At 41.7% G+C, this 16733-nt stretch overlaps 1 protein-coding gene and 1 non-coding gene across 2 annotated transcripts in view; one reads left to right on the forward strand and one right to left on the reverse strand.

Annotated features, from left to right (window-relative positions):
* Positions 1 to 14203: 14203 nt before the first annotated feature.
* Positions 14204 to 14344, reverse strand: MIR8806 (microRNA mir-8806). The gene has a single exon (NR_128746.1). It is a non-coding gene; the product is annotated as a microRNA mir-8806 (primary transcript).
* A 474-nt stretch (positions 14345 to 14818) lies between these two features.
* DYNC1LI1 (dynein cytoplasmic 1 light intermediate chain 1) overlaps positions 14819 to 16733 on the forward strand; it is a 48192-nt gene continuing 46277 nt past the window's right edge. Inside the window, exons 1-2 of the mRNA XM_038570607.1 lie at positions 14819 to 15126; positions 15320 to 15393. Of these exons, the coding sequence (XP_038426535.1) occupies positions 14981 to 15126; positions 15320 to 15393 (220 nt within the window). The 5' untranslated portion in view covers positions 14819 to 14980. The remainder of the gene's footprint in view (positions 15127 to 15319; positions 15394 to 16733) is intronic.

Genomic DNA, 16733 nt, shown 5'->3' on the forward strand with positions numbered 1-16733 from the left:
TCTGTTCACCTGCATCTAATTTTGTATTCTGTACTAAACTAATGATATTTTGGTGATTGGTGATATTTAAACATTGAGAATTTTACATACAAAAAAATCTGGATTCCTGACTTGTCTAAAGAAAGAGAAGGTCTGGCAATGCTGGGCTTGAATTCCTAAATAGCAATAATTGCCTAGACAGAGTGATGCCGCCCCATATTGCACTCTATTTCACCACTGTCTTTACCATTTCCTATAGGACAGGTTTCCTTTCATAAGCCCCAACAATATAGCTAAATGTCAGTTGCCACTTGACATCACTCTTGTGTAGTCATTTTCTTATATCAAGAGGAAAGTGAAATATCTGTGTATGCATATTCCTAACAAAAATGGGAAAATTAAATTTAGGTCATAACAGATACGTATTTAAATAAAATTAAAAGAGAGCAGTGTTCTTTGTGGAAGAGATTTCTAAGTGTTTAGTGTGCAAAGTGTGTCCATGTCTAAAGAAGGCAATTTAATGGGCTCTTCTGAAGTGGCCCATAGGAAAAACTGGTGTACAGCAAAAATGCCAGCTGAAACCTTAGCTTAAAAATGGGGCTTAAATTTCAACAGAGAAAAAAAAAATTTCAACAGAGGTTCTTTTTGATTGAGACTAAACAATACCGCTGTGAAATAGTTACATATTAAGTGAGAAAATTATCTTACTTGCTTTACTCATTGCCTGCCTACTCCTTAGAGGTATTTGATTTTGAGGATTGAAGGGGATAACATACGAAGAACACCTAAAATGGTATGAAGAATATAGAGCTTGGTGCCTGGCATGTAGCTGACTCCAAAAATGTCCTTTCATTTAGTTTATTCATCTTGATCACAGAAAAGAATATTGGAATCTATTTCCAACTTTAAAGTTCAATATGTACATGTAATCAAGAAGACCAACAAACTGGGTTACTTCCAGTTTGGGTAGAAAGATCAGAGAGGGAAAGCAAAGCAGGAAGGGAGTGACTTATTTATCAGGAGAGAAGAGACTTGAATTCCTCAGTCTGAAAAAACAAAAGCTGAGAAGAGACATGATCAAACCTATGAAGTCTTAGATGGAAGTTGTAGAAGATAAGACTGTTGTTCCGTATATATTCCCCCCTTTCCCTGCCCACCTCCATGGGAAAACAGTACTTCCTCATCCCTTGGATGTTGGACTTGGCCATGTGGCTTGTTTTGGCCAATGGAATATGGCTTCTGGAAGCTTCTGACCTCCACCAGGAGAAGAACATGGTCCAGGTGGCCATTAGCCCTCAGTCTGGACCACTGAATAAGCCTTCTGGAGCAGATGTGTAGTCTGGAACCAATTCTTATTGACCTGCAGACCCACAGTAATAAATATGTGCCTAGTGTTGTATACCATTGAGCTTGAGGCTACCTTCTTATGCCACATTATTGCAGCAGAAGCTTACCACTATGGTATACATGGTGAAGAACTTTTCGAATCCCCCCCAATGCCAGAAATAGGCATCTAGACATTGTTCTATGTAAAACTTCAAAAGATAATACATCTCTATTTGTTACCTCATCTCCAAAGCCCCCATTGTTACTCTAGGTGCCCCTTCTCTCCATTGTCTCCAACTGTATAGTTTGTCACATGCTGTAGATAGATTTTCCCCATCTCATTATTCCTTCAAAATGATCTGTCTTTTGGGCCATTTCTTCAGGGTTTTGCTTTTCTCTAGTGATACTAATAATTAAGGCTAATAATAAATAGCACTTTCTATGTGGCAGGCACTGTTCTAAGTGCTTGACAAAGTTTTTTTAAAAGATTTTATTTATTCATTCATAAGAGACACACAGAGAGGCAGAGACATAGGCAGAGCGAGGAGCAGGCTCCTCACAGGGAGCCTGATGCAGGACCTGATCCCTAGACTGGGATCACACCCTGAGCCAAAGGCAGACGCTCAACTGCTGAGCCACTCAGGCATCCCTGTGCTTGACAAAGTTTAACTCACTCAATCTTCACAGCCTCTCTACGTGGTAAGTGAGAGCTCCACTTCACAGATGGGTAAACTGAGGCACAGATGGGTAAACTGAGCAGTTAAGTAATGGCCCCAAATAACATAGAGTTAGTAAATGGAAGAGGGAGGTTCAACTCAGGTAGTTTGCCCTTATGCTCCAAGCTCTCCCCTCATTGTCTTCTCCTTCTCCCATAGCAATGAGTTGAATACATAAGCTAATGTACATGAACAATAATTTGTTATCTAATATTAGTTTACTACTTCCTCAGCTAATATAAGGCTCTAATTCCTTATATGTGTAGAGGGCCCTGAGGAAATGATCTAATGATGGAATTTTGCCCTAATGACAAGCCATTAAGGAGATTAATTTGAGAGTGATATTTTTTCTCATGCTCCTCAGATCACACTCTAATTTTAATGAAAGCCAAAAAATCAGCAAACTCACAAAACTTGAAAGAAGAAATGTGTGTGTGTGTGTGGGAGGGGAAGTAAGTGAATCTTTTGACAGCGTGTGGGGGAACATGCAGCTCAGGTGCCGTCAATGGAAACTCAAGTATCACTTAGGAACTTTCCTACCCTAAAAGGATAAGGAAACTTGGCTTAAATTCTCCTTCTGGAGGATGGGCAATAGCTCTGCAGGATTTCAGGTTCCACCTCCTCAGGCTTGAGTCCTGGCTCCCATGCAAGCTTCAGGCCTACCATCCTTGCATCATGTCTAGATGCAAAACATTTCTTTAGAAGTTCCTGCAAAAATATCAGTGAGACCAAGCATGTGATTGTTTTCATTTTTGCTAAAAACACGTTAAGACACAGAGGAAGGGATCATATCACAGATTATGCAGCCATCTGTCATCTCATGAGGCCCCAACCAGTTCTGCAAGTCTCGTTCCTTTCAAAAACCCTTCCACCCTCTATGAGTGAGCTTTTGGTGGGCAGTCCCCCAGGTCTGGCTGCTTCTCTCAAGTGAGAACCCATCTGTTTCTTTAGCTTTCAGTAGCTCTTACCCTAGAATTCTGATAAATCCAAAAATCTGTATATTGTTACAGTAAAAATATTAAGGAAAATAGTGAGCTGAGAAAATCTGATTCCCGATAGGAAAATCTACTTATAGGTAAGCTATTGGAATAAGAGTTCAGCAAAACTGGTGGATATAGGATCAATACATAAAGATCAACAACAGGCTCACACATATAGCCAACAATTATATAACCTTAATTTTTATTATACTAATAAATAATAAATGAATCAATATATATCTACAAAGATGCCATTTATTTGCAAAGACTTTAGGGCACCTAGTGATAACTCCCAACAAAAAAAAATGTCTAATAGAATAATCTGTTTCTCTGAAGGACAGTGAATTAATTAATAAACTGGCTTATTTATACAATTCTATATATGGCAATTAAAATGAACAATTCAAAACCTACCTATATACATCTATATGGCTCAATCTTGAAAATATAACACTGAGTGAAAAAAGCAATTTGCAAATTATACATGTAGTACATAATTCATGTAAAAATATAAAACACACAAAACAATTGACTGAGTTAATTAAGTTAATTGACTTAAAGGGAATTAAGTTCACCTATTTTTAAGACAAAGACTAACTCTAATGAAGAAAAGATTGGAAAAGTATGTGAGTAGAGTGGGCTTTCTTTAAAAAATTCTAAGAGAGGCACCCAGATGGCTCAGTAGGTTAAGCAGTTCAGTGTCTGCCTTCGGCTCAGGTCATGATCCTGGGGCCCTGGGATTGAGCCCCACTCAAGCTCCCTGCTCTGTGGGGAGTCTGCTTGTCCCTCTCACTCTGCCCCTCCCCCTGCTCTTGCTCTCTCCCTCTCTCTCTCAAAATAAATAAATAAAATCTTTTTTAAAAATTTTATTTATTTATTCATGAAAGAGAGAGAGGCAGAGACATAGGCAGAGGGAGAACCGGGACTCAATCCTAGGACCCCAAGATCACACCCTGAGCTGAAGGCAGGTGCTCTCAACCACTGAGCCACCCAGGTGCCCCTAAAAAACATTCTAAGAGGATTATATACCCTATATCTATGTCATGCATCAAAAATATTCAATGAAAGAAAATTGTAGAGGGGAAAACTTTCTGTGGTACTATTATATTAATTTTATATAATGTGTATATTATTAATGCATATTAATGTCAACAGATATATTTTTTGATATTCATATACTTGAAATATTTTATAATTAGAAATTAAAATGGAAGTTTCATGAGTTCAAGGAAGATTTTAATGAGATAACATTGAAAAGCCTTTCTTCTTCCTTAATAACTTTATTTTTACTGATTTGTATATTTTTAAGTGTCCGAACCAAAAAAGAAAGTTAGGCCCTTAGCAGGAAGTTAGGCTAATCAAATGCTGTAAAATAAGGATCAAACTCCTTGATCAAAATTTCATCATCACAGAAAGGTCAGATTAGATGTGCAATAATTTGCTTGTATTTTGAGAGGTTTTTAGGTAATCATAAGACAGTGCAAGTCCCTTACCATTCCTGCCCATTTTCCTATCTAGTGGCTGTAACTGAAATCACTTCCAGCTCTAACGTTTTTTGTGAGAGCCTAGACCTCAGAGCAGCTTGTCAGGAGTGCCCTGCTCCTGGCTAAAGTGAAAAGCAATCTCTCTCTCCTCAGCTATAAACAATTAAGCAGGGGAAGCCCAAGAATATAGAGGACAATATGAGTGGATATCAATACCTAGACTTAGCAGACCAATTAGAACCCACAGGGAGCCCTGAGGGATGCTGAAAAGGTCAGTCCTGTATATGAGACAATGATTGTTCTGCCTCCTTTGACAATAGCAATGGTTAGGAAACAAGTGTATTTATTTTGTTCTTAAGTGTTGGGCTATTTTGAATTCTTTTTTTTTTTAATTTTTTTAAATTTTTTTATGATAGTCTCACACAGAGAGAGAGAGAGAGAGGCAGAGACACAGGCAGAGGGAGAAGCAGGCTCCATGCAACGGGAGCCCGACGTGGGATTTGATCCCGGGTCTCGAGGATCGCGCCCTGGGCCAAAGGCAGGCGCCAAACCGCTGCGCCACCCAGGGATCCCTATTTTGAATTCTACTCTAACATCCTATTGCCTGTAGTAAAAATTGTACGGTAATTTATTTTTTTTAAAAGATTTTATTTTTTTATTTTTTAAAATTTTTATTTATTTATGATAGTCACACAGAGAGAGAAAGAGAGAGAGAGAGAGAGAGAGAGAGAGAGGCAGAGACACAGGCAGAGGGAGAAGCAGGCTCCATGCACCGGGAGCCCGACGTGGGATTCGATCCCGGGTCTCCAGGATCGCGCCCTGGGCCAAAGGCAGGCGCCAAACCGCTGCTCCACCCAGGGATCCCTAAAAGATTTTATTTATTTATTCATGATAGACACACACAGAGAGAGGCAGAGACACAGGCAGAGGGAGAAGCAGGCTCCATGCAGGGAGCCTGATGTGGTACTCGATCCCAGGACTCCAGGATCACACCCTGGGCTGAAGGCAGGGGCTAAACTGCTGAGCCACCCGGGATCCCCTTGTATGGTAATTTAAATATAAATTCAATAGTTGCATTTTTGTTTGAAATGATTTTTATAATGGTAAGGTTGATTTTTTTTTTTTTTTTTTTTTTTTTAGAAAAAGAATCCTTGTTTTTAAAGATATATATTGAAGGGTGTCTGGGTGGCTCAGTGGGTTGAGTGTTCAACTCTTGACTTCAGCTCAGGTCATGATCTCAGGATCATGAGCTCCAGCCCTGAGTCGGGCTCTGCCCTAAGCGGGGAGTCTGCTTGAGATTCTCTTCCTTTCCCTTTGCCCCTGCTCCTCCTCAAATAAATCTTTAAAGATATATATTGAAATTTTTAAAAAAAATTTTTTTAAGATTTTATTTTATTTATTCATGAGAGATACAGAGAGAGAGAGGCAGAGGCAGAGGGAGGAGCAGGCTCCATGCAGGAGCCCAACGTGGGACTCGATCCCCGGTCTCCAGGATCACTCCCTGGGCTGAAGGCAGGCACTAAACCGCTGAGCCACCCACCCAGGGATCCCCTATATTGAAATATTTATGGATGTAATAATATCACATTCTGGATTTGCTTTAAAAAAAAACTCAGAGATGGAGGAAGAAGGTGAGAGTCAAACTAAGATTGGCCATGTGCTGATAACTACTGAGGCTTAGTAATGGGTATGTGAGGTTCATTAAACCTCTATATTGTGATGTATGTTAATTTTCCATACTAAAACAAAGTAAAAGTCATACTAGTAAGACACAATACTTCATGAGCTAGCTTCTTTTCTGTTAACTACACTTACAGAAATTCTATCTACCGTGACCTTAGGCCCACTGCTTGCCTGCAGCATTTCCTCCCATCTGTTCCCAAAACATCGGTTATAAATTGACTTGCTTGCCATGTACTGACAAACTTTTAAAACAATGTTTATGTTGATTTCATAACAATAGAATTTCAATTAAGTGTTCAAAGAAAATAGGAATTTTCAGCTCTTTCAGGAAGGGAAGCTATCAGTATCCCATACTAGAGGGAGCACTAAAGCATTTCTTATAAACTGAATTTAGATTTGTGAAGCACATACAATATGCAGGTCTTGTGTGAATACACTATTTTTCATTTAAATGAAAACTGATGTAATTAGAAATGCATATTATTCCTTTCATCTCAGAAACGAGGAAGCTTGACCTTGGCCAGGTCATAGTGTTAACATGTGTGGAGGCAGGATTCCAGTCCATGGATGGATAAATCCAAAGCTTGTGTTCTTTCTCCTGCATACCCTTGGTTTGTGAACAAGCAGTATGGATACCAACCTGGAAGCTTTTAAAGATGTAGACTCACAGGCCCCACACAGGCTTACTAAACCAGAATCTGCATTTTAACAAGGTTCCTGGGGGATTGGGGAATATTTAAACCATTTGAACAGAGAAATTCTGCTCTGTAAAACATGTTATACCTCAAATAAGAGTAAATATTCTTTCAACATTTATGGAGTCCTCACAATATGTCAGATTTTGTTAACTCTTCATGACAATTCTATTTGGGTTGAGCAAACTGATGTTTCAAAGTTTAAACAACTTCAAGGTCAAACATTTAGTAAGTGGCAGAGTTGAGATGTGAACTCAAATTGGTCTGATTCCAGAGCCTGGACTGTGAGTGACCATGACTCGATGTGCTGCACTCCAAACATTTTATTTCACCTAAATGATGCAGATTAGCTGTCTGTATCACTCAATTTATCATTAACATTATTTTAATCTGCTACTAGGTTTGATGGTATGGATGGAGTCTAATATGATATTGCTGCTATTTAAAATTTTAAACCATGAGATCATATGGTCAATACATTTCTTAGAGCTAATTTATGAAAAAGATGTTTGTGTGTGTAACATATATATGTCAAGGTGCAAATTCTAGTGGGTTACCTAGCTATTCTTCATTTACCAATGCATAAACTGAAATACAAGATAAGATTAAATGAGATTTACTGAGGAAGGATCAGAAGGACATTCTGCTTCTTGATTTCACTTTCACATTACTAGGCAACTCTTTGTTTCCTAGCAATAAAAAGTTTAGGATCATCAGACTCTACTTAAACACCTTCAAATAAACAACTGTTTGATCTTATAGAGTGTCAAATAACTGATTGATTTTGCTTAAAAGAAATCTCCCACTGAGCCATGTGGGGAAAAAAGAGAGACATATAATGCTTTTGTTGGTAAAGAATATAATACGTTATAATTCTAGGCTTACTTTTATTAAAAGTTATGAGACCATAATTAGTTCTAGACTAAAGCAGACTAAATTGTCATGAATATGGTATCACCGGCAGTTACAAAAGATAGCACATTTCCAAAAATACCAGGGAATTTCATATTTTCCATTTTGCCTTATGTAGAGCACCAAAAGCAGAAAAACTTAATGACCTTTATGACTAATGTTTGCAGGTCTCGATCTATAAAATCAGTTAATGGTTATCTTCTCTTTTAGGAAGGAGGGTGGCAGAGTAACACTGGAAATCTAAGAATTAAGTGACATTAAAATCACTATTTTTTTTTAAAAAGGTAATAATGGACTTTGGGGGCACCTGGGTGGCTCAGCCAATTAAGCAGTTAAGTGTCTGCCTTTGGCGCAGGTCGTGATCTCAAGGTCCTGGGATCAAGCCCCATGTGGGGCTCCCTGCTCAGCAAGGCATCTGCTTCTCCTCCTTTTGCCCCTCCCCTTGCTCATGCTCTCTCTCTCTAATAAATAAAATCTTAAAAGAAATAAAAGTAAATGGACTTGAACTTCAGAGTGTTTAGTTATAAGGAGATTCACCAAAAATATAAGTAATAAATATCTAACTACTATAATCAGTGAACCTTTCTTCTTTTCAGTGGTAAAGAACAGATTAAAACAACAATGACAACTAAGCATTCTAAAAATCCTATTTATTCTGTATTTAAAAATGTATAAGTAGATAATTACAACACTTATATGAAGAAGAAACATTCTACCAGCCTAAAAGATAAGTCTTGTTTTCCCTGTGCATTGCAGTGACTGTGAATGCGAATTGATCTATATGCTGTTCCCCTTTCATTCATCATCATTTTCCAGAAATGGATACAGATATCGTGGTGAGTAGCTGATCCTGAAATGAAAAGGCAATTCTAATTATACCCTATCCTGGAATTTTGAAAGTATTCAAGAGGTATTTTTTTTCAATGATACATTTCTAAGCAAATTAAAAAGAAAAATTTAGACCTAGGAATAGAGTTGTTTTTCTTTCTAGTATTTTCTATGAAGGAAAAACAAAAACACTAAGAAAGTCTATTTCTCCTGTCAGGTATTTATTTCCCCAACCCTTTCTTTAAGATATGAAGTTCTGTGAGGGGTGACCTGATAAAAATCCTAGGTGAGTAGAAGGAGAGAGGTTAGATCTGTAATTCAAAGATCTGGTGACTGAAAAATGAATTAGATACCCATCATTTCAATCATTCTATGTAGGTATCTAGAATGAGATAAACAGGACTCAAAGGAAAGCAAAAATAAGCAATGCTGGGCATCTGTTTTCCCTCTAATTGGATCCCTGGATCTCCTGCTGGGAGAGTTTGTAAGCAAGGACTCAGCCAGTTCTAACATTACCATTTTGTTTGGCGGAGGGAGGGATACATACATTGAGCAGTGGATGGGGACTACTTAATTACTGAACTTCTTTCCAACACTATTTTAATTATTTTAGTTACAGAGTCAAACTTCAAGGGTCCACTCATCTCCTTGCTTATTTCTTTTCTTTTTCTTTTGGCTCTTCAGCTGGCATTTCTATCAACTGTGATTGCCAGGGTTTGGCACAGTGGGTGAACAAAGTCTTATTTGGAAATCTGTTGGAGGTAGCCTGTAGGAACTGGTACAACAGGAAGCAGCTCAAGGGGTGGCTGCCTTGTCCCAGTTCTCAAACACAGAGGAAGCCATCCCCAACAAAAAGAGGAAGTAGCCAGTATCACCTCACTTCAGCCCCATAGAAAGCTCCCCTCCCAAAGTGGTTTTCTGCAGAGCTCTTGTGCCAGCCAAATGATCCCTTTCGAGATAAAGACTATCCAACTGTGGCCTTTAGGAAGCTGATGATAGTCAACAGAGGCATGCAGCCTCCTTTAGGTAGGAGAAGAAAGCTGGAGAAAGGAATGGTCTCTCCTCTGGTTAGTGTTCCATTTCCCACTTCCAGGCCACAAGGCTCTGCTAAATTAGAAAACCATATTAAAAAAGACATCTGTGGTACACCTCAGGGGCATTCTAGTAGGATCTAAGCACTTCCTCATACAATAACAGAGTCCTATTACTGATGAATTTAATGAAGTTGAGGGCCTCCAATTATAGGTAAATCTGTCTTCACATATAGGCAAAGGGAGAGGAAGAAGCAGACTCCCTGATGAGCAGGGAGCCTAATGTGGAGCTTGATCCCAGGACCCCTAGATGGTGACCTGAGAGGAAAATAGATGCTTAACCGACTGAGCTACCCAGGCACCCTAAGTATTGGTCTGGCTTATATTTTTAAAGGAGCCCTCTAGTTGCCATGTTGAAGAGCTTTTTAAAGTAATTTAGGAAAAAGATGATAGCTCACCCAAGGTGGTGTCAGTGTATGAATGATAAGAAGTTGGACTGTGGGTAGATTTGTAAGGTAGGGACTACAGAATACTTAATGGATTCAATGTTTGAATTTGGGGTGTGAGAGAAATAGAGAAGTCAAGAATAACTTGGGCAAAAAGGAGTTGCTACCCAGTGGGAAGATCTTGGGTTGACGAGCTTTTTCTGGGGAAGTCAGAAGTTTAGCTTGGAGGGGTGCCTAAGTGGCTCAGCCAATTAAGTGTCTGCCTTCAGCTCAGGTCATGATCTCAGAGCCCTGGGATTGAGCTCTCTGTTTAGCAGGGAGTCTGGCTCTCCTTCTCCCTCTGTCTTCTCTCTCAAATAAATATATAAATCTTAAAAAATAAAAAGTTCAGCTTGGAACATGTTGAGTTTGAAATGTACTATTAGACATCCAAGTGGAGATGTGGTAATAAGCAGCTGGATATATTAATTTGGAGTTCCACATGGAGCTCTGGGCTAGAGAGATAAATTTGGGAGTTTTTATGATACATTTGAGATTTAAAGTAATGAGACTGGATGAGATCACCAAGAGAGTATAGATGGAGAAGAGGAACAAAGATCTAGCCCTGCAGTCCTTCAACATTAAGTGGTCAGGAAAATGAGGAAATGGTGAAAACTGTGAAAGAGCAGCTAAGGCAGCATGGAAACCAGGAGAAAATGATGACCTAGAAGCCACGTGAAGACAGATATCCACAAGGAGTGACCAATTATACCATGCACTGCTGATGGGTTAAGAAAGACAAGGATAGAGAATTTACCACTGGATTTAGCAAAAAGGAGGTCATTGATCATAAGTATAAGAACAGGCTCTGTGGAGTTAGATGGATAAAAGTCTGACTGAAGTGTTTCATGGGTAAGGGAAGGAGGAGTTGAAGGCACCAAATAAAGAACTATTTTAAAGAGTTTTGCTGTTAAAGAGAGAAAAGAAATGTAGCACTAGATGGTGAAGAAGCAGAGTTGAAAGACACTTCTTTTCTTTTAAATAGGAGAATAGCATGTTGGTATGCTAATGGAAATGATATAGTAGAGATCAACAAATGATTATATAGAAAAAGGGGGGAGAATAATTGGAGCAATGTCCTAGAGTTGAGAAGAGATGGAATCTAGTGTGTAAGTGGAGAGACTGCTTTATATAAGAGTATAGATTATTCTTCTGTGATAATTATTCACAGGAAAATTGATAAGTTATAGACAATGGTGGCGTGGGGGGTGAATGTGTTAGTGGAAATCTGTGGAAGGTCTGGAGGCATACAAGGAGAGAGAAAAAAAGAACACATAACAAAAAATCAGAAATCAGAATGGCTTTGAATTTCTCAGTGGCAACATTAGAATCTAGCAGAAAAGGGTCAAGGCCTTTAAAAACCTAACAGAAGATAATCTGCAACATAAGAATTCTATACCCAGCCAAACTATCACTAAGTGAGTACATACTAAATGCATTTTCAAACATATAAGGTCTGCTGCATAACTTCGTTTGCCCCTCCAGATCCACTTTCCACCCTTCTCCATCCTTCTTTGTGCTCTGGGAGGTAGATCTGCATGGACTTCTTTACTTGAATTCTCTTGTCCTCTAGCTTCTGGTTGGGTTTGGCCAACATGAAATACTGACAAGATACTAGGGGGCAGAAAGAGAGACGTCAGTGCTGTATTCCTTTACTGAAGTCACAGACCTTATTGAGGAATTCTTTCCTATAACTGCAGCTCTCTCTGGATTCTTTTTTTTTTTTTTTTTTTTAAATTTTTTTTTTTTTTTTTTTTTTTATTTATGATAGTCACAGAGAGAGAGAGAGGCAGAGACACAGGCAGAGGGAGAAGCAGGCTCCATGCACCGGGAGCCTGATGTGGGATTCGATCCCGGGTCTCCAGGATCGCGCCCTGGGCCAAAGGCAGGCGCTAAACCACTGCGCCACCCAGGGATCCCTCTCTCTGGATTCTAATAAACACTCCTTCCTCTTTCACCTTTGGGCCTAAATCTTCCTGTTCTTGGTAGCCCTAGCTTAATACCATTCACATCTTTGTAAATAGTTCCTTTGTTAAGCTTTCGTCTAGCACTACCTTAAGAAAGCCACTTTTCCCTTGGCTAGACCCTGGCTGGATACCCAGGTCTCCAAAAATGTATCCATACACCTTTCCTCATAAAAACTATTCAAGGAAGTTCTCCACTAAAATAACAGAAGGCACAGGAATGAGGCAAAGGAAATCCCCAGTACAATGGCGCGAGAAGTTCCCAAGATGACAGCTCTGAATTAGGCACACAGAACTAATCCAAGTTGAAGCAGGTTAGAAAGATGTCCAAAAGGTACATCTTTAAAAAGATGTCTTTAAGATAAATTGCCTAAATACCTAATGAGAAGACAAGAATTTGAGACTGAATCAGAGGTATGGGCATAGAAATCTAAGCAAATGAAAAACCAAGACAATTGTTAATTTTGGATGTAACAAAAGCTGGGGAAGAAAAAAAAGTAATCATAGTATAGGAAATAGCTCAATTGTAAATAGCATTTATATAACAAAAATTCCAAGGGACTACTGGATTCTTTTCTTTTATAGACTTTTTTTATACAACAAAGGTTCCCTATTCTTGTTAGGTAGAGATTTCTGTAGAAGATATTTATCATAATACATCTAAATTTGCCAGGACATTTATTCTAATGTAATTTGACCTGGGCCATTTGGTAGGTTGGAAAGCCAAAATCTCAGTTTATCTACCTTCATCCTGTGGGGTAAATTACTTAATTTCACCGATTCTTTAAAAAGTATGAGGATCGCAAACCATAACATGTAGTGTGCCTGGCACATGATAGGCACTCATAAATGACCACTCTTGTCAGCCATCTTAATGGAACAATTCTGGATAGGGATATTATAAAACCACAAGGAATACAACTTTAACCTCAGTATAAGTGGGTAGTTGGGCATTTAGAAGTCATAGGGCATTAGAAGCCTGATACCAAGTTAATACTTTCCAGCCTAAGGAAGTATAATATGAAACTGACAACTCTATATAGAAACAAAATTGAGGGCGGCCCGGGTGGCTCAGCGGTTTAGCGCCGCCTTCATTCAGATCGTGATCCTGGAGACCCGGGATCGAGTCCCCTGTCAGGCTTCCTGCATGGAGCCTGCTTCTCCCTCTGCCTGTGTCTCTGCCTCTCTCTCTGTGTGTGTCTCTCATGAATAAATAAATAAAATATTTTAAAAAAAGAAATAAAATTGAGGAAAATAATGCTCTGACAAGAAAAGATGAGAGAGTAAAATACGGAGAGTAGATCAACTCTCAGAGGGGCCAAGTGCAGTATACAGCTCTCCTTTACAGCAGTGATTTAAACACCCAGTTTCCCCCAGAAGTCCCTGTTCTGCTTGTCAGCATAGAAAGCGTGGGGTCCCAAGACTGAGTTCTGGTTCCTTTTCCAACCATATAAACAAACTAACAAAAAATGGAAGAGTTTTTGCTGCAGGGTTTCATTAGGCCTAACAATTTTAGGGGTTAGTCAGATAGGAATGGTTTAAACGGTAAAGGAAAACATTAGTCTTGAAAAATAAGTGTGTACCAAGCACTCAAGATTTGTCAGTCACTGTTCTAAACCATTTTACATGAATCATCCCATTGAATCTCCATAAAAATTCTAGGTCCTTTTAACCTCATCTTACAAATAAGGTGGCTGAGACCTGGAGAGGTTAAGGAAATGGCCTATGGTTACTGATAGAGCTTAATTTCAACTCAGATTTGACAGCCTCCAAAGCCTTCTAGGCTTCTAACTGCACTGTTAACGTGTAACAAATACAACCTTTAGCTGTGGATTTTCTCACCAGCCTAACAGCAATGATCAAATCACATATTAGCAAGCGATCTTTAACTATGACAGCAATAATATACAAAGGGCCACACTATTTTAAGAAAAAGCTCTGACAAGATGTACTAGGACAAGCCTTAAAACCATCAACTCTTTCTGGAGGTGGGGCTCAGACATTCAAATCAATTTAATCAGCAAAATCTTGATAGAAAATGAGTTATCTTAGGGCTACTCTAGGTTCTTTTCCATCTGCGCCAGTGTGCGTAGTGCCAACTGTGCCTGCCATAGTAAGGGCTGAATAAACGTCTGTCGACTGGATGTATAGATAACTCACCTACTGGGTCCTGTCAAATCTCACGCGGAGCATCTCCTACGAAAACATCGAGACTGTTACTAAAGCAAGCCCAGTCAGTACTTTTTCTGCCACCCAGCTACTTAGCGGCCAGTGGAACCTGCTTCACATGTGGGGCCAGAATGCAAAGTAGAGAGCCCCGGAATCCAGGACCCCAGTCACGCTCCGGACTCCGGCTGCACAAAGCCTCTTTTGCGGCGGGGTGGCCCATTTTCATCCTGGCGCGGGTGAAGTGCGGGTGTAGGCGGGTGACCGCCGCTCAGCTCCCATGGGGGCTGGAGGGGGTGGGGGACGGCAGTGATAGTGCAGGAATTCCACGCCGGCTGCGGGGTTTGCAGACCCGACTGAAGAGTGGGAGGGAGCACTGTTCACCTGACACACCCCAAGCCGCTCTGCTGCAGCCCAGCGCTGCGGGCCGGGGGGCAGGAGGCCCGTCTACGCGCCGACTCCTGCAGGAGCCGGGAGGTAGCGCAACCGCCCGCCGCGGGCCCGCGCACGCGCATTGCAGACGCGCGCCCGAGAGACTGCAGCGCACGCGCAGTGCGCCCTCCCCGGTTCCGGCAGTCCCTGCAGGGCCCGCGGCTCCGCCCCCGCAGGCCCCGCCCCGCTCCCGTGTGCCGAATGCTCCATATCCGGGTTCCCGCCGCCGCCGCCGTCGCAGCCGCCGCCGCCGCCGAGCTCATTCAGCTTTGCCGGGAGTGGTGTGGTTCCCGACCAAGATGGCGGCCGTGGGGCGAGTCGGCTCCTTCGGTTCCTCACCGCCGGGATTAGCCTCGACTTACGCGGGGGGCCCTTTGGCCAACGACCTCGCCTCGGGCAACGGCGGCGCCGCCGCGGGCGACGACGAGGACGGGCAGAACCTTTGGTAACGGCCCCACCCATCCCTGGGTCCCCACTGGCACTTCCGGCCCTGCGGACCCCTCGGGATCCCGTGCGGAGGCCCCTGCGTTCCGGGCAGCCCCCGCCCCGCCCCGCCCCTGCGCGCCGAGCCCGGGTCGGTCCCTCCCGCCGTGGGGCGCTGGTGCCCGGCCTCAGCGTGCGCCTTTGCTCCCCGGTAGGTCCTGCATCCTCAGCGAGGTCTCCACCCGCTCGCGCTCCAAGCTCCCCGCGGGGAAGAACGTGCTGCTGCTGGGTGAGTGTAACCTGCCTCGCCTCGCCCCGCCCCGCCCCGCGGCGCCCCCACCCAACCCCGGCCCGGGTCAGGGTCCGCCCGCCTCCTGCCCCCCGCCCCCCGCCCGCCGGCTCGGCCGCTTTGTGCGGACCCCGGGGCCTGGCCCCGCCCCGCCCGCCGCCCGACCGGCCGCTGACAGCTGGGGTAGAAGGGGACCGGGACCCCGGGCCCGGGACCTGCAGGGGGCCCGCCCTCCCCTGCGTGTGGAGGTGGCCCTGGCAGTCTCCCGTGGGAAGGACGAATGCTGTAGCCCATCGGAGAGATTCTAGAGGTTGGGGTTTACCCAGAAAATAAGGACGGGTTTTCTTTCATAACGAAAATTGGTAGCGGGAGGCTCGTTGGCAAGAGCTCCGGTGCAAATGGTATGCCATTAATATTTAATAGCTGACTCTGTATAATTGACAGAGAAGCGAGAAATTGAGACCTGGTATTCGTGGTAAACGTTCTTATTTGATTCAGCTTTTTCGGGTACAATGGACTCATGTTGCAAATGCCTTTAACTGTTCCTTATAATTCTGAAATTTGTAAAGGGCAAGAGAACACCTTACTCGTCCAGTCCCTTCCACCAAATGATTGTAATTAGGAGAAATGGTCTAATGTCTCAGTTCTCCTGTTCTGTAGCTCCTTTGCTCTCTGGAAGTTATGTATGTTGCTTCTTTACTGATTCTGAGGGTGGGCGTAGAGGACATTGAGGGAGAATAAATCACAGATTCACATTTTTTCCAGGTTTAGCTCCTGAGTCATTTACAAAAGACATTTCTTTCATATTCTTTAAATGGGAGATACTGACGTCTGGCTTAGAAAATGATGTTTAAATTTTAAAGCTTTGGTATTGGTGTCTCAAGACTATTTTTATGTATATCTAAAGAACAGGAAAGGAAACAAAGGAGTCAGATGCTACATGACAGGGTCTACTCTTAATAAAAATGTTTAGATAGAAACAGATTGCTAATTTTTTCTGAATTTCTGCCAATCTAGAAAATGTGATTCTTGATGTTCTTTATTACACGGAGGTAGTTGGAAAAATTTGCTTTACCTCGTTTTTAATGTGATTGAAGTACCCACTGCATATTAACCTGGGTTCAGTTACGGCCCTATGATCTTAAACAAATTAGTTTCTCCATCTTTAAAGTGGATATTACAGAAATAATAATGCTCCCTCCTAGAGTTATGGGGTGAACTGAAGGAGGTAATACTTACAAAGTGATAACAGCGTGGTGACTTTTTGTGATGGATTTCTCTCAACTGAATTAGAAAATGTTTTATCAGAATTCTCTTTTGGAAAATTGAATTAGTGTCCA

This window comes from Canis lupus, chromosome 23, assembly GCF_011100685.1.
Source record: "Canis lupus familiaris isolate Mischka breed German Shepherd chromosome 23, alternate assembly UU_Cfam_GSD_1.0, whole genome shotgun sequence".
Classification (NCBI taxonomy): domain Eukaryota; kingdom Metazoa; phylum Chordata; class Mammalia; order Carnivora; family Canidae; genus Canis; species Canis lupus.